Source organism: Phoenix dactylifera, chromosome 11 (genome assembly GCF_009389715.1).
Source record: "Phoenix dactylifera cultivar Barhee BC4 chromosome 11, palm_55x_up_171113_PBpolish2nd_filt_p, whole genome shotgun sequence".
In the NCBI taxonomy this organism is placed as follows: Eukaryota; Viridiplantae; Streptophyta; class Magnoliopsida; order Arecales; family Arecaceae; genus Phoenix; species Phoenix dactylifera.
The window spans coordinates 13760492-13779209 of record NC_052402.1 but is presented as its reverse complement, the minus strand read 5'-3'; the positions used below and the strand labels follow the sequence as shown (position 1 = coordinate 13779209).

The following is an 18718-nucleotide window of genomic DNA, read 5'->3' as shown; positions in this document are numbered from 1 at the left end:
ATTGCAAATACTTTTAAGCAAGATCCGCAATCTTGATACTGAGTATCGTATCGGTACCTTATCGATTTGGTACGGTATGATATCGTACACTTATATGCCAAATAGCTCTCCAATTATTTTTCTTAATTTTTATTTCGGTACGCCTCGCTACGAATAGGAATGCACATCGGTATGCCTCGATATACCTTGGTACAGGGCGGTAAGCCTCAGTACGGACGGTACGGAGCTTGTACCGACTTAAAGGAGTATTTCGTATTAGTTTTCTGTCGGTACAGTATGGTATGTGCTGTACTGGGCAGTACAGGGAGGCACGGCAGACCATGCTTTAAAGTGTCTCCTCATCATGGTGATTCTTACCTCTTGCTCAAATCATCTGGAGTTGTTATATAGAAGGCACCAGATCGCTAGTTAATTTCATTTTTATCATTGTCAATTATATAATCTCCGATGCAGTTGTCTTATTGGAGACCATAATGTTGAAAAGGGCAAAAGACCATATTTTCCTACAAATGGTAAAGTATATTTGTTATCTAAAAAAAGCAGAATTTCCGTCTTACCTCTTTGTATTCCCTTAAGCAACTTGTGATCTTTCCTGTAACTTTTTACCGGCAAGGAAACCAATTTTGATGTGCCGGAACTGACAGCAAACAATGACTTTATAGGAGCGAGCCCTTTTAATAATTTATGAGCCTAAGACAAAACGTATGCATTCCCAGTTAGCATGAAAAATTTGGTATATCATATAGTACAATTATTATTCTCCTGAAGAACACGAAGGAAATAGGTTAAAACCTGGTTGTGAGAAATATCTTCCAACCAGTCCCCAAATACTGTTTCACATATGCTGCTCCACCCATAAACACCAACAGCACAAACATGTTTGAGATGCAGGTCAATTCCCTGCAATAAGCCACACAACCATCATGCCTGCAGTTAAATTACAGGAAAGCTAAAGCAAAATTAAAGTTGGTAATATGCCAGCAGAGATACAAAACAAATATCAATCACTAAAACTAATTGCTTGGTCAAGCTCCACTAAAATAGAGGTAAGTTATGACCAAATCTCTAATATGTATAGTAGACTACTAACATCAGGCACCTGCAAATGCATGTCTCCGTCAGTTTTAGTCAAGTTAAATTAGGCAAGCAAAAAGTAAATAAACCTATGTTGAAATTATGATAGAGCATTGATCTAACACCATCCTCCTTTTTCTGATACATATATTCCTCGGTGCCGAGCTTTTCTCAAACAGGGTTTAAAAGTGAGAGACTAACAAAGTGATTACTCCTCCACACCCAAAGAAAAAAAAAGTAAGGAGCTACTTTCAGTTCAAGAAAGGATGACTTACTGGTGGACTAGGAGTTGGAGAATCAAACAGTAATTTGCATTTGAGCAGTACAAACATCTGAACTTTCAGTTCAGATGTGAATTACAAAACTACAAAATGCAGAGAATGGTTTTGGAAGCATGATCTTTCTTAACACCTTCAAGAGTCATTGTGTTTCAAATTCAATAAAATTAACAATAATCATTATGTTGATTTCAAATAGTTTACATAATTTTTGTAGTTCTGGATGACATCCCTGTAAAAGCTGATTGCCAAGAGATACACAAGCTTGAACATTTTTTTCCCATTTAGGATCCATAAACAGGAGAACAGAGAGACAGAGAGAGAGATGATGATGACAAACCTCATAGAATCAGGGCAGCATGGATGAAGTAGAGTGTGATTATTTTTTTTCGTGATCTTTGCATGTTCAGACATTATGTAAATTACATGAGACAGTAGTGAGGCCTGCAATGTCGTATAGTAACCAAAGTATTGGGCACTAGAGGGAGAACCTGCAAAGCAAGAAGCATCTAGAAAAGAGGATGCTGAATGCAAGCTTAGGTGCAGCAAAGTTTGACCTGCACCCACCAATTAGCCCAAAGGCCCCAAACCAACCCAGAATAAACGGGTTCGAGCAGGGCATATTTAAAGTCAGGTCGGTTCTGGGTGACCTGAAAGCAAGCTGATTATAAATGGGTGAATCTGGCCCTGCTCCCAAAAAAAAAAGTCCCAATGGGTCACCCGAGGTGAACCAATTGGGAACTAGCTAGCTCTTACATCCAGCATAGTTGATAGCTATCTAACTTTTTCCCACGTTGTGACAAAATGGGTAATAGACAGTGATGGATAAGGTGCATCATGGGTTTTCAGATGTGGGATTGCATTTTAGCTAATTTTTCATCACTTAGTTTATGACTATATATATCCTAAATTCCTATTTTTTGTGTGATTGTGATGATATTTTTGAAGTTAATTTGATTTTGTTGTTTGTGATTCTTATATACCATGTTTGCCTATATTTTTTAGTGATTCATATGATTGACAAGTGAAAACTTAAATGGGTTGGTGGATATGGGTTATGTGAAATAAGTGGGTTGAGTATGGGTTTACATTTTCCAGCCCAATTATCCATGGGTCAGGTTTCGGTTGAGTTTTTTGACCAAAAAACGACGACGCAACCTGAATTCAACCCAACCTGACTTGCTATTCCTATGCATGCTTGTTTGTACCAAGAAGAAAAATAATGTCAGCATGAGTGCAATAGATGAGCTTAAGCTGCAACATTGGCATTATTTGTACATGAAGAGCCCCCAATAAAGAGTGGATCTCAGATTTTTGTCCAAGGTCAAGAGGAGGTGACAAGATCTCAAGTGGCTTTGATGGAAATGGTAATTGTTAGATGTTTTGCACCAGGGTTTTAAGTATGGTACAATGGCCTTGCCTGTCACCAACCAACATGGTATGTGTCATGCTGAGCGAGCACTGCATGCTACAGTACTCTAACACCCAAAAAAATAAAAAAATATGAAAATCCTTTTTCAATTAAAATATTAAAAAGGGGTTAAATAGGTGTCATGCTGACCCAAGTCAAGTGCTAGTACCGGCCCTGTCTTGGAATGGCCAGCAGTTGAAACCATGATTTGCACTTTGAATGGTGGGATGGCTCACAAATATTAGCATAGGCTAGATCTTAGTTATACATGTACAGGGAAATATGATATAACTACACAGACCAAGGGCAACCTTTGCCACAGTATGCAATTGAGGAGTACTATTGCACTATAAAATCTGTTACCCACTGCAATGAAACAATTGGAATTTCCAACTATATTCTCATAATGGAGAAAAAAGATTTCTGGGATAGTAGTACACCAAATTGCATGTTGCATCAATTTGCATCCTTGACCTCTATTGCTCCACATGTTAGGGCAAGTGCAAATAAAGCACATTCACTTTTCTGCCAATTAAATGATTCTGTATACCAAAGGAAATTTGAAGAATAATGAGTGATCTTTTCTATGTCCAATATCATCATAGTTTAGAAGGGGTATGAGGAAAGACAAAGAATTCCAAAAGGCAATCCCTCTAGTGCATACTTAGTTACCCAACTAAGCAGCATGAAAAAAAGGGTCATGTCTTTCCAAATGAGGACGTTACTTGGAGAATCACTGATAAGATGATGAGGGTTTCACAAGCTGCTCAAGAGAGTTCCGCAAGTGCGATCACATGAAGGGGTCAAAAAAAAAAAACTTAGAAGAAAGTCTAACAGCATCTTTTCATGAAGAGGAAGGATATGATCAACTACTCTGATTCTAGAGAAGATGAATCAAGCATAAGAACAAATAGATTATTAGATGAGCAGTTAATAGAACATGACAGAACTTTGGCGCTTTTGGAACTAACTTCAATGAGCCTTTACGTGTCTCTTTCAGTTTCCCCGTGTCAGCAATCAATTCCACAAATGCAATGATGGCTGAGAATACAATGTATCAGTATCCAATCTTGTGGTTCAATGGTTTATTGATTTATTAAATTATGGTTCGTGGACGATTATATCAAGCTAGATCTCTGCTGTAGAATTAGAGCCAAATTTTGCTATCACCGAAAAAATGGGTCACCAGCTTGTTATAAATTTTAACCTCCTTGATAACATCATTTATATCTTTGATAAAGTAAAAGATTTTCTCTTCCATAATTATTAGGAAGTTCTACTATAATCAATTATTCTCCTTCCAAGACAAGTCGACAACTTGATGGACACTAGCTCTATTAGACATCAACAGAAATAGGACAATAATAGTAATTAAAAATGGAAAACAGTACCATGTATCAGTAAGTTACCTTCCATGCAACTAAGTTGAGAAGTTCAGTGTAGTTTCCTCGACTTAGTGCTGCTAGATCAAAATGCCGAGGAATGTAGTCAATGCGCACAATTAAGGGCTTCACATCACATTTCTGAAACAAGGAAACCCAAAAAAATCATAAAACATGAAAATTGGAAAATGCCTTCTTAGTCAAACCTATCCTGAAACACAAACATGAAACATAATTTGCTCTTATAACAAAGAGGATCTGTTGTGACTTGTGACACTCATCACATACAGTAGGAGCATATTAATGTTAACATTCAAATGCTGTCATCCTAGTAGTAACACAAAAAGAAAGAACAGAATATGGAAGTTATCCCCATTGAAATAGTGGAACCAATTACTTTAGGGTCCTATAGTTTTGATTCAAAGATGATCTAGAGATAAATTAATGCATGTCACTAATCTTAGATAAGTAAAGAAAATATAATTTAAATTTAAAAGAAAAATAGAGTAGCATATTGCTCCTAATATCTTATTTGGGTTGTCAAATCAGCATCTATATATGTACACTGTAATTTTGTTTTTTTCTTTATTGTAAAATAAGACCCTTAGGCACTTCCATCCCTTTTGGGCTTGATAAAAGGCCCACCCATATTGCCTTGATTCTAAAAGTGAAGCAGTTGTTGTGTGTGGGACTGTTGGTCCAATAAGTAACCATCCTATATCCTGCAACATTCATATCTTTATAACATAAATAAGTCTAGATGACTACTTATCTTGGCCATTCCTTTTAGCTTTATTGCCTCCATGTACACATTGTTATAGTCAATCCCATAGTTGGCACATATTTGAAGTTACTAAATTGCTCCAGCCACACAAACTCAAAATCCGGGATACACATGATGAGACTCAAACTTCAGATCACTCCCATGAGGGTACTAAAAAGTGGGCTACATGGTACATCCTGTAATCTTCTAATTTCGTGAAATAGAGATTATGTAAAGGCTTAATAAGTTTAAAGGTCTGGGTGCCGCTTATTCTTGGTGAAACTAAGAAATCAAAAAAAATTAGCAATTTTAGAAAATTTATATGATCTATACTTTGACAATTATGCTACCCATTTTAAGAAAGATTATGTATATAAGGAGAATGCTTGAACATTTGCACAGAAAAATAGAACTTAAAAATATATCAAAGGTACTGATTCAGAATACTTCCTAAATGAAAACATATAAAAAATACCCTCTGGAGGGAGGGGGAAATATAAGGGCTTCAACAACTAGCCTGAAAGAAAGGAAGTAACGCCTCCTTCACAATAGTTTGGCTCCCAAAGCTCCTGCTTTTTCTCCCTGTCATTTCAGACTCACTTGAATTATTAGGCGGACTACGAGTCTCATCAACAAAGGAATCCTTAACAAAGAAGCTGATAAGGAAGTTGAGTTGGTCTTGATCAAGATGCAGCCGCATAGGCAGAAACTCGAGATGTAACCTGAGAGCAACCAACATATTATCCCTGAGAAACTTTTAGATGCTGGCAGCTTTTGCTATGAGAATAAAACCTACAAACTGCTCTCGGTACAAGCTCAAAACATAGATCACAAGAACAAAACTACATCCCCCTCATTAGCTATTGCTTTACAAAACTTTCTCCATCATTAATTCCATGCTAAAATTAATATAAACAAGATTTAAGCGTGGAACTTCAATTGAGATGCAGAAAAGTAGATATGCAATTTTAATTCTCATAGAGCAACTTAATGCCACCATCTTTTTCATTATAAAGATGGTAGAAAGAAAAGGCATGATAAGAAAAACGTGAAGTAGAAAGATAAGTAACTTGTCAGTCAATATGATTATAATATTTATTTGTACTAACACAAAATATGTCAACTTAATTAACAATTAAAATTTCAGATAACCTGGTGTCCGTTACACTAATCATAATAAATACACAAGAACAGATGCTCAGCAAATAAAAAAGGTAATTTAAATCATTCCAATCATCTCCCATGCATTTTCCCTACGTTTCCTTCTATTAAAATATACACCACATCAACTTTTCCTTTTACAAAGAACTGGGAAAACACACACAGAAGTTCATCATAACTTCATTATAAATACTTTAATAGCTAACTAAACAAGTGCATGAGATTTTAAACTTAAAATAATCAGTTTGCTCTTGCCTATTAACTGGTGTATACTGGATAATAAAGGTAGTACAAATCATGGTATACAATAACAGACCGAACTGCATGGTTTGATTAGTATCGTACTATACCAAGCAAGGTTCGCTGTATCAGTACCGAACCCCGTACCGGTGCCGCACTAGTATAGGCGTACCGAGTGTCGGTACGGTACGGTATGCGGTACATCAGGCGTACCGATACCGGTACCCATCGGTACGGTTACGGTACGCCCGATACCGACCTGTACCGACCGGTACAGCATACCATGATATCAAGTTATCAACCATGAACTAGGATGGTTTGTGGTAGTGTCCGCCGAGCCGACCGAACCGGTGTATCGGTGGGCTCCGGTACCGGTTCGGTAACCGGTACCGAAACGGAACAAAAAAAAGGGGCGACGCGCGCGCGTCCGCATTTTAGCCACAGAGTGGCATTAAATGTTGCACACGGCCCTGCATGGGCTCGCGCTTGCGTGCGATGCCGCATGGGCTCGCTGCACTGCGCGAGTCCCCATGCACGGGCGCGGGAAAACCGTGCGAGCGCGGGGAACCGCGTGGGAGCAAGATTCCTGCGTGTGGAATCGCTTGCGGGACGAGCGATTCCCCGCTCGCGGGCCCGTGGGCGTACTGCCCCACACGCTAAAAGATTTTTTTTTCTTTTCTTTTTCTTTCCTTCCCTTCTTCTTCCTCCTTCCCGAACCCTCTCCTCTACTTTCTTCCCCTCTCTACTCCTCTCTTCTCCTCTCTTTCCCCCTTCTCCCGCGAGCAAGGAAGGAACCGTTGGGAGGGCCGCGTGCACGTCGGGATGCTCAGGAGGGGGTCGGCCCAAGGTACGTCGAACCGTCTTCTTCTTCTCTCCTTCTTCTCCTCTTTCTCTTCTTCTTCCTCTTCTTCCTCTTCTTTCTCTTCTTTCTTCCTCTTCTCCTCTTTCTCTTCTTTCTTCTTTCCCGCTCGGTTCCGGCCTTGAACCGTTTTATGTGGTTGTACCGTACCGGTGGGGGTCGGTACCGGTACGGTACGTGCTGAACCGGCCGGTACGGGCCGGTTTAGCAGACCATGGTTTGTGGTTTTGTTGCTGGAAATTGGACCCGGGGGCGGCCGTCGGCTGGAGAAGAGGAGCTCCGCTGCCTGGGTGGCGGCGCGTCAGCGGGCGGCATCCTCCTGGAGACCTGCAAGAAGCCGGTGGCCGGGCTCTCCGGCGCCGGCCCTCCGATGGTTAAGTCAGTCAGGGGTCTGTATGGGGGTGGAGATAGCAGTAAGAAGTTGGGAGTCCTCCTCCCTCCCTCCAATGGAGGAGTTCCCCTTTTATAGAGGGAGCTGGGTTACCTGTGATGTGACGGGGCAATCGGCCTGTCGTACAGTCTGGCATGCAGTAGAATTAATGTTCGATCGTGTGAGTCAACACCGTTGCTGTTGGAGATCAGGTCGGAGCCCTTAAGTCGTCGTCGAGTCTATGCCATCATCAGCGATTAAGTGGGTTTGCCGTAAGAGGCTCGACGTCCGTAGACGACAGAAGCCATACGCTTTAATCGTTGAGTGAACCGGAGATCAGGAGAAGTCATACATTTCGGTGGCTGAATGAACCGGAGATCATCATGAACCATATTCATTTAATGGTTGAGTGCGCCGAAGGCCTGCAGAGGCCACGCGCATTAATGATCGGGTGTGCCGGAGGCCTGCAAAGGTCATGTGCATTTATGGCTTGACAACGGTAGCAGGATATGGTGAGATTGAGTATTTTGGAGTAAGGCTCCTTTAAGGGCTTAAGCTGGGGTCGAATACTTAGGCAAGGCATTTCGGAATTCAGCGCCTGGTCGGGTGCCGAGCCGAAGCAGTTGCCGAGTCGGGCGCCCTCAGTTCGAGCGTAGTCAGGTCGGCGCCTTCTGGTCGGCGCCTTCTGGTCGGCGCTTTCTGGTCGGCGCCTTCTGGTCGGCGCCTTTGTTCCGGGACGACTTGGGTTTTTCCCCCAACAGGTTTCAATACAAAATGGGCCCAAACCACTCGGTTCCGATCCTTACTGGGTTGAACTACTCTAAACTGAGCGGTTGCAGTTTGTTCAGCCTAGTAAGGGTCTGGTTTGGGACCAATTAACCCCTCCCCCTCAATAATTGAGGGCGGTTCTTCCCGGTACAGGTTGGTACCATATGGTACATTACCTCACCGCACCATTCAACTACCAATATGCAGTTTGGTACCAAGATTGCAAACCTTGGTATAAATAGTCTGAAAATAATAAGTATCTAGTTGTTTTCCTCATATCAACTGTTTAAGAAAATATAATTCAAGGTTTGTGTTTAACTTCATTTGATGAATTTTACTTCAACAGCAAATGTTGTAGCTTAGAGCTATATGAGGAGAAACATGGGGAAAGAAACATTAGATAAATAAATAGGGAAATCCCGTCATAATGAGGAATCCAAAACATGCAGGTATTATGTACTACAAGTAGTGCGTTGCAGCACTCCCTCCACCAGTTTAAAGAAGTAAAAAAAGGACAGAAATCAACCCAGTATATTTCTCAGGTAAAATGTCAATTTAATAGATAGTAGGGCCACTAAAAATAAAATGGTATGGAACAAGGTATCAAAGATGAAGGTATCTAGCAAATACCTGTAGTCCTCCAGAGGAGTTGATGCGTCTGGTCTAACCGCTTCTAACCCTAAGTTAAATGCTTTGGCACAGGATTCTCTTGGATGATCTTTTGAATGGTAATAACCCAAAACCTTTCAATTTTTTTTTAAAAAAAAAGCACATGTCAGACATTTGTCTTTGATATAGTGTAGAAGAAAAAAAATCAATTAATTTGTGATACCATCTTCCAAGGAGCATCTCTGCTCATATCATGAAGATGAAAGTCCTGAACAGAAATCGAAAGCTTTGATATGTTAATTTCCCCGTCAGGATACATGTCATATTGAAGATTCAACCCTGACAAAGTAAATTCTAGGCAAACACTTCCATCTCTTCCATTTATTGTCAACCTATTGTAAGAATTATTCGTTGGTTTAGTCCAGTCAATGCCAGCATACATTCTCCATCTCACATCAATATTTCTAAGAAGTATCCTTCCTTTCGGAATACAGTACTCAGCAGGATCAGAGTTCCTCGAAGTAAATTCCCCTTCTTCATGTTGTTCGCCTTCTGGCTGATTAAATATTTCTGAAATATGGTTCTCTACTATCATTAGAGTACTGTCCTTGTACCAACCACCCTTTCCACATTCCATGTTCCGATGAGAAGTATCGACTAATCTAAATTTGTGACCTTCTTTAGGTGAATGATGGCCTGCAGTTAACGCTGATGACTGAAGTAAGTCAGATGTATAATAGCCTTCAATAAGTTGAGGTGAGCATGGTTTATGCACAGATGGTTGCTGAGTGTTTCCCATTCCTGGACCAAATGATGAACCATCCAAAGGACGATTCAGAGCAGAAGCATCACCAGCTGCAGAGTTGTTTACGTTCAACTTAAACCTATCTCCAAGCATGCACTCATCAAGTGAAACATGAGAATGCATTTCATGATGACCGGATGGAGATTTGCATTCTTCACGAATATGAAAAGCATTCTCAAGTATCTCATCCAGCAGTCCAACAGATGTATGGTCTTCATCACTAGTTGGTGAACTCTTCTCAGAGTTCAATCCAACATCAGGGCTTTCTGAGTTATCTGCCACATCATTTGAATTGTGATCCTTTTGAGCTTGTTGAATAGTATTCCACCTAGATTGCAAATGCATTACAGCATCCTCCACATCAGGTGTATAAAGCTGTTGAAGTTGAGCAACCAAATGAACAAGACCAAAAGTTGTGTCATGGCAGGTATCCAGACAGATATGTGATTCTGAACATTCAATTTCCCAAAGAAGGCCTTTAATTCTAAGAATACCCTCAACAAGAGAAACCTGGGCAACTTTAACATACCCAATCTCTTGCAGAAGACCTACATGATAATCACCACTGTCATTTCTTGGGCCAGTCGATTCACAGATAAGAAGTCCTGCATCTTGCAGTTGGATATTGTAATCAACAGCGGACAAGTTTGCCTTGGTGTGATTAGAAAGGCTAAATGATGCTGCAGCTAAAAGGCATCCCACATATTGTCTGTCTGTCTCTTCATTGGATTCAATAGCACAACTATGCTCTCCATCAGGAACTCCATTATCAACTAGGGGATCTTTGCTGTGGGGCTCATAACTCAAAGCAACATCCACCAAATCAAGAAAGAACAATATTTCAGAAGCAGCACCATTAACTGATGCTTTACTATTGCCTGATTGTTCATTCTCTTGATAAGGCATACTAAAATATAAGCATATCGCACTGACCCAATCCAAGCGGCCACCAGGAGCAACTACTGTCCCACTACGAACAATTATAGATGTGGAGCTTTGACATGACTGTGGATTCCGGATGTGCGTAACAGTAGTACCAGCAGAGCCAAAAGATAATGCATTAGTACCTTCACCAGCACCCCTTCTGAATGCAGAGTTTCTACAGGTGACTAGAAGAAAATCTTGAGTTAGTTCAGAAGCTTTCGCATTCCTATCAAAGATAGAACCCCACAATTCACCCTCACCATGGTTAAGCCATGAAAACTTTGCTTCACTAATTCCACCAATATTTGATGCAGACAGCAACTCAAACTTCTTAACTTTCAGTTTAAGGCTTTTCCATGAGCCCGGTAGTTCCTTCTGTATTAAGCGACTGACCACTACTACTTCATCTAGGGTAATGCAAATGTCCAGGAGATCACATTCCAAATGAATAGATGTTTGGGATGCATAACAGTCAGTCGGGGACAATTTCTTGTTCTTGGTCTCCTCGTAGTTAGTGTCCATTCCATGTGCTCCACTAGACAACTCATCCAACAGATAATTAAGCAGCTGATTCAGCAATTTATAATCATGGCTACCAATACTGACACAAATACAAGAAAACTTAAAATGAAATAAAAATGCAGAACTCAGAATCAGCTCTTGACGAATACTTGAACTTGTCTCCTCAAAGTCTTCTGCAGTTGTCACGGAGGAATACTCAGCTCCTTTTCCAACAACTTTGTTCCTATGTTGATCATGCAAATTGGACAAACTCCAAGTTCTGCTTGCCATCCAAGGACCAGTCACAAGACCCTTCTGCCAGAGCATAGTAATTCCAGAATGATAGTCATTTGATCTGTTGGTGACAGAGAGAATCTTCTCAGCAGAAAAGTATTGCTTGTCTAAGGCATGGAATTTATCACCCAAAGCATTTTCGCTTGAAGATTTAACCAAGTAAATGTCAAACTTTCCCATATTTAGATGGACAGAAATGGAAGGTGTACAGGAATTGTCATTTGGAGAACTTCCATTTGGAAGTTGACAGACATCTGAAACATCTCCCACACTCGAAGAATGGTCAATAACAATGAACTTATCCAAAGAGGCTGAATGTCGGAAGGCTCCATAATGTTCAGAAGGAAAGCACACTATGATCCTTGTCTGGGGAAGGACTATATTCCCTTCCAGACTTGCTCTTTGAGACATAGTTGTTATGCAAGAAATATGGCCACTTTCAGCATCATCAAGAGACGAAGAATTATGCCTTTCAGACGTCACATCAGTCACAAAATCTTTGTTCATGCTGCTTTTATTAAATGAGTATTCAACTTGTTTAAAGAGATTAAGCAGCATATTTACTAATGGAAAGTGAACCCACAATACACATGGTGGCAGATGAACAGAGAAAGATGTTGATGCTTTTGGCTTGCCATCTAAACCTGTGGCACTGACAGTATATTGACAGCTGCATTTGCCAAAAGATTCTAACAATTTAATCTTGATCAATCCATTCCTGCAATTACTGACATAAGATTCTGAATCATGGTCTTGAGCAGAAAAAGGATATGGTGGGAGAGCACCTTGAACTTGTTCCTGCAAATGCTTATTTAAAAGCATTTGGTAATAGGAATCATTCTTGTAATCAAGGAAGCTAGATCCCTCAGCATGGTTCCTAGTATCATAGTACTCGTCAGTTGAAATATGTCCAAGTGATGCTCCAAACTTCATGTTTTGAGGATAAGTCTGTTAACTTTGTCAAAAGTGAGGATTTAGTTACACATGTCTTGTGAAGAAAGGTAATAGACTGAATTGGGAAATAATGCTTGTAGAACAAAAATAAAAGGCACAATATTTACCTGCAAATCAAGAGCCAAATGCTGGCACCTTGCTTCAAGATGGTGTATTTTCACAGAATTAACTTCAGTCATGGTTGACTGCTCAATATTCATTGATGAGTGACAGCTCATGTAAGAATCAGGGCTTAGGCCATTTAATAATGAGTTGAATATATTGCTGGAATCATATGACTGTGTCTGATCTTCATCCATGAAAGAAAGAACAATAGAAATCTCATCAATAGTAGCTCGTAAATTAGTCTCAACATTTTGTTCTGCATGAGGAATAGTGGCAATGATATTAGTTAGCCTCCTGAAAATATCAAATTAGTAAAGGCCAAAGTGAACATAATGATTATCCAACGACAAGCATGAAGAGTAATTATGTATGGCGGATGCAAAGAGTAGCTGGATTTTAAAAGGACATGATGTATATATTAGTCTCGACATTTTGTTCTGCATAAGGATAACAACAATGATATTAGTCAGCCACCTGAAATATCAATAGTAATGACTGAAGAGAACATAATGAGTATCCAATGACAAGCACGAAGAAATTTGCATTAACTATGTATCCCGGATGTAAAGAGTAGATGGATTTTAAAAGGAGATGATGTATATTAGTCTCAACATTTTGTTCTGCACAAGGAAAAACAACAATGATATTAGTCAGCCTCCTGAAGATATCAGTAGTAATGGCCAAAGAGAACATGATAAGTATCCAATGACAAGCATGAAAAATTTGTATTCACCATTCGTCTCAGATGTAAAAGTAGTTGGATTTTAAAAGCAGATGATGTATAACTCATATGAGAACACTAAAGGAGGAAATTGGAACTCGATTGTTGCTAAGAATTTGATGAGGGAATTTCAGATGCCATGAAGTTTTTTATATAGTAGAAGAATCTATAAGCAAATGACATATAGGTAAGTAAATTGGTGGTCAAATGTTGATGTTCTAGAGGTAATCAAAGACATGCAATAACTGATGGAAAAAAACATATTGCATATCGGACCTTGGAAGAGAGCTAAAAGGCTATAACAGATTGAAAAAATAACCAAGACTAAGCATGCATCTCAGCATGACTTTTTAATTGATTTGGGGGGAAAAGGTGATAAACAAATCCATAGATAGGCCAGAATAAGGAAAGAAAAACTAGAGCTAAGAAGTTCAGTGCACCTAAGCATAAGAAGATTTTGTTGCTATCTTTTGCAATAGCAATTTGTTTAAATTTGGGCATGTTCATGGCTACCTAAACTTAAGCCCATATATAACAAATTTCAAAAATAACTAGTCAATAAAGTATAATCATGGGGTTCAAAAGATATACATAGTACCCTTGTAGGGTACTACATTAGTCCAAATCAAAATGTATCTTTCAGGTTTTCTAATTTAAAACAGATATTCAATAAAAATCAACAAAAAATATTAATAAATTAAAGAAATCATGAAAAACTAGTAATTAATTTCTGCCACATCATGTGCATTTCTGATATCAATTTATAAGTTATGATATTAATTTAATGAAATAAAATTATTAAAATCGCTATTATGTCTTAATATACACAATAATAGATTAAAATTTTCATAGAAAAGTGTATGTGCATTTTATAGAATAGTACGGGGATACTCCTTATGATTGAATGTAGATGATTGGATATTTTTATGAATAGATTCAACTTTTGGGGCAAAAAAAACTGGACACAAAAGTAAGCAATAAAAAATATATTGAAAAAATAATGATTGATGAGTAATTACTCTGAAATAGTAAAGGACAATATTAATTTACTTCAGCATGCAGAATTGCAGAAAAAATGACAATAACTTGACACCTAAAATAAAAGGTTGAAGAAACACACTGTATGATATTAACAAGATGCATGCTCATAATTATTAAGATGTTACCTTCAGGAACATGTCCTGATCCAGCAGCAAGATTAGATGCAACACTTATTGCACTGAAAACCGAACAAGTCCAGTTCCATATTCCACTACTTCCTGAATTTGCCTGGTAGCTCCTCATTCCATCAAAACATTCAAAAAACTCATCAATACTGCAAAAATATAACTAAATCAATAACCAAAGATTTCATGAGCCTCTATAACCACAGCTAAAAAGTAAGCTAAAGAAAAATGCCAATCTGGCATCAGAACAGCTACCGATGGTACAGTCTCATTTCGGTGGTTTTTTTCAGTATATGACATTGATCATATTAGGAAGTGTACCAGGCAGACAAGTAATACCAAAAGGTTATCGCACTAGCAAGCTTGTGATTGCAGGTTCCAACAAAGACCAGTCTTGTCACAGATGAGCCAAATGAGGACCCACTAATGTATGTTTTCTGGATGCCATGTTTTATGGGGAAATGGGCAGGCTTAAATATATGCCCCCAAGAAAGGGTCATTTTAGGTTTTCGAACAAAATAATACATTTCAATATTAAGATAGCAAGTTTATGTAAGAATTTGGTGAATAGGCACATATAAATAAAAGATATTTCCTAGATAACCTGGAATTGGCTAAAATAAGATCAATAAGAATCAGAAGAAGCACTCCCAACTTACATTAATCCAAGGTTCCTCACATAAAAGAATTTTGGACCATCTCAAACCTCATATGGTAAATGTAAGAAAGAATTTTATACAAATATGGTTAAATCTCCCAAATAATATCCCGTTGTTAGTAATCAGAAATAAGAAACAAACCTTGCACCATAATCTGGCTCCAAATCAGTTCGGTCTTCATGGTTAATGGATTCTGGAACCCAGTCATGAATCACATGTGCCCTTGTAAGAAAAGCATCTGGAACTCTCTCTTGATTGATTGCAGGAAATGTGTCTTCTGGATAGATTCCACTGCTTGGTGTGACTTTACCTGGATCTGCTATAGAAGAACCTAATGTAGATGAACAGACATTATGTCTAGAGTTTTGATCAGATGAATCTCCAGGCTTATGAATATTACTCCATCGAGCGGTGCCAACATTCGTGAGGGATTCCCATATGCCTATGACCCACTTGATACTGCTGGGTTGTACCCTCAGTTCCACAGATTCAACTGAGACATCTGCATCAACTTTATGAATATCCAGTGATCCATTTTCCCATGGTATGCTTAAGTTCAGCGTCCCTGAGAAGCCACCACTTGGCCCAGTCAAGATTGTAATAGTACTTTGCCCTGCATATTTTTCACCAAACCCTGTTTCTGAACCACTATGAAGCTGGGGAGAATTATCAACATCTTCCATCTGAAGAAACTCAATGACTGCTTCTTGAAATTTTACAAAATTAGTCAACTTAGCCTTAGCATCTTCGCAAACAAATGTTCCAAAATCTAACTCTTTAACTCGGAGAACCAGGGATCTGTGGAATGCTGAAGCCCTTTCTTCCACATCTGAATGAGGATCAAATGCAACAAAAATTTCATTTAATCTTACATGAAAGCTTGTAAGGAACCATTTCACAATCTTAGCAATTGTCTTAACTCCTTCATGAACATCTTGAGAAATAGCACCAGAGTTTTCCTGGAGTGTTCCCATCTCAATCTTCTCTGAATCACTGTACATATGTTGTTCTTCATCATGACTAGGCATCCAAGAATCAGCGTCATTTGGAGAAGTATTTCTCTGGACAAATGGTGCAAGGACAAGCTCAAGTACTTCCACTTCGATCTGACAGTTTTTTCGCCTCCATGGAATTTTAATTGATAGGGATTTAATAGATCCTTCTTTCACCAGAACGGCTGCCCCGGCCAACTGCAACAAGAAAACTGTGAGACTTCCATATAATTTGGGAGTGCAAAGGCTTATGCAAGGAAATGCAAGCTAAAATACAATTACCAAAATTAAAAGACATGCATATTGTGCAAGAAGAGGCCTTCTACATTAGTCGTAGATCAAATCTATATAAGATAGACATGACAAGGTTACCAAAATTAAAAGACATGCATATTGTGCAAGAAGAGGCCTTCTACATTAGTCGTAGATCAAATCTATATAAGATAGACATGACAAGGTTTCCATCCTCCAAGGTATCACATTTAACTATTCTAGGAAATAAATCCTGATATGAAGGATTAAAATTTCAGTATTCTGATAGTGAATGTTTAGAGTGGGTTATTTCTCCCAGATAAAATGAACAAGTAAAGCAGTAACCAATATATTTGATGTAATTAAATTTAGATGGAGAACATTTAGGTTATTCTATTCTAGAAAGTTTCTTGAGAATTTTAATTGTTTTAAGAATCCTCAACTTTAAATGTTTGAATATTAGTTGGTTAGAAGAACATTTAGGTTATAAATCTGCTTTTAAAGTGTTTCTCAAGTCATTTTAGGCAAAAAAATTAGGAAGGGTTTTAACTTTAAGAGTCTTAATCAGTTTAGGGATCCTCAAATTTAAAAGTTTGATCCTTAGTTGTTGAGTAATAATATTGATTAGGATAGTCAGTATAGTCTAACTGTGTGTCCTACTTTAAGTAGATTTGTATCAAACCCCACTTAGTGAATAGGTTGGTAAGGAAAGTCATGGATTGATTATGATTTTAGTTTATTGGCACCAGTTATGTAATTTGAAGATAATTCTTAAATAGTTTTCTCTCTCCTTCTAGTGAATTTCACATTGCTCTCTCCTTATTTGTCTCCATTTCTTAGTTTTCTCTTCTTTCCTCACAAAGAAAATATTGGAAAAACATCACAATATCCAATCTCGTGATCATTTCTCAAGAAATGATACTAAAAGAAATCAAATGGACACTATGGATGATTGCTTCTAATGCAAATCAAGAAGAACAAGATCTGATTGCCTAAGGACAAAGATAGACTATGCCTTTTCAGAGGACCTCCTTTATGTTGGCAATCTCAGAAAGGTAACTATTTGAGCTGGTGAAAACTTAGTTGCCAGAATCAGAAACACGTGCAAGAGCGGATGCGGGTGTGTGGAAGTGGAAGTGGATATTTTAGAAACACTCTTAGTAAGCAAACACTTAGAAGATGGGTGGATTCGAGGTTCTTGGAATATTCCAAAGCAGGTGCATTACCTTAGGTAGAAGATTTCAAAATACCATGGTTGAAAGCAAGTTCTAGTGAAGCCTATCTAACAAATGATGGATTAAGAAGAAAGGTTCAACCACCTTACATTCTCATGAGACAAATGCTAACGAGACAAAAGCAAAGATGTCTATTAGAACCCACTGATCAAAGAAAAAGAGAGAAACAATTGACAAAGTAATAGATTTGAATCATTTGATTGTTGTGATCATGAATGACCGTAAAATAAATTATTCATATCAGACAAGAAGGATTTCATCATATTTGCATCTTCGATGTGCCAGCACACGTCAAGATCCCCAGTCAAGATCAAATGACACTAAGATTTAATACTTTCATCATTTAGGGGACCAATACTAACATGCCATCATGGAGATTCAGTGGTTAATAAAGGCAGCATTAGTTGGCTTGATTTTGGGACACTAAGCACCGGAAATTGATTGATATAATTGATGTTTAGATGGAGGCATGTTTCTTATTTTTTAATATTTCTGAATTTACGTTAGGGCTGCAAATTAGCAAGTTTAATAATTAACTCTTCAAAATGCATCAAAAAAGTCTCAACTCTTTAAATCATGAGAGAATCATGGTTAGGAAATAACTCTGATAAGGAAAATAAACATTCAATTTAATCAGGAGTCCTATTTGTAGTATACTAGAAAAAGCTCTGGTCAAGCAATAGGGTGGAATTAGGAAAACATCGATTGACTAAAATTGTATCTTATTGTCATTTAAGTGTCCTTTTATATGTGCTGAGAGATCTGAATTTTGTAGTTTGCAGTTGACACTTCAAATAGAAAATACTTTTATTGTGGTGCCATACCCCTCTCTTCTTTATTTCCCTTATTTCACTTCTTCCCCCAAATTAAAATAGATAAAAGATATAACTTTATTAGATAAAATCATGATTGTTTCTCATCAAATATGACTGAGCTATTGCAGCCAATGCTGAATCTTGGATTATGCCTATATTAAATTAAGCATTATATCTATGTGTAGAGCATGTTATGCGACAAGAACACAAACTAGCCTTTTAAGTAACAGCCAATACTCCTTATCAAATTCCTATATGTATTTAATGATGAACAAATAAACGTTCAAGGCATTTACTTTATGCAATTTCAAAAAGATTCACTAAAAAAGATAAACACGATATAGTCACTGTTAATCAATGTACGAAGAACAAATCTACTT

The 18718-nt window shown here is 38.2% G+C and overlaps 1 protein-coding gene across 4 annotated transcripts in view; it reads right to left on the bottom strand.

The window, feature by feature from the left end:
• LOC103715027 (autophagy-related protein 2-like) overlaps window positions 1-18718 on the bottom strand; it is a 32759-nt gene that overhangs the window by 11580 nt on the left and 2461 nt on the right. For 3 of the 4 annotated variants that reach the window (XM_008802524.3, XM_008802525.4, XM_008802526.4), the window contains exons 2-10: window positions 15186-16234; window positions 14386-14534; window positions 12501-12754; window positions 9139-12387; window positions 8937-9049; window positions 5426-5630; window positions 4173-4286; window positions 793-900; window positions 558-690 (exon numbers count right to left, since the gene is read on the bottom strand). In XM_008802524.3, coding sequence (XP_008800746.2) covers window positions 558-690; window positions 793-900; window positions 4173-4286; window positions 5426-5630; window positions 8937-9049; window positions 9139-12387; window positions 12501-12754; window positions 14386-14534; window positions 15186-16234 — 5374 coding nt within the window. Of the gene's footprint in view, window positions 1-557; window positions 691-792; window positions 928-4172; window positions 4287-5425; window positions 5631-8936; window positions 9050-9138; window positions 12388-12500; window positions 12755-14385; window positions 14535-15185; window positions 16235-18718 lie in introns of those variants that run through there. The other variant, XM_026807670.2, reaches the window with a different exon arrangement.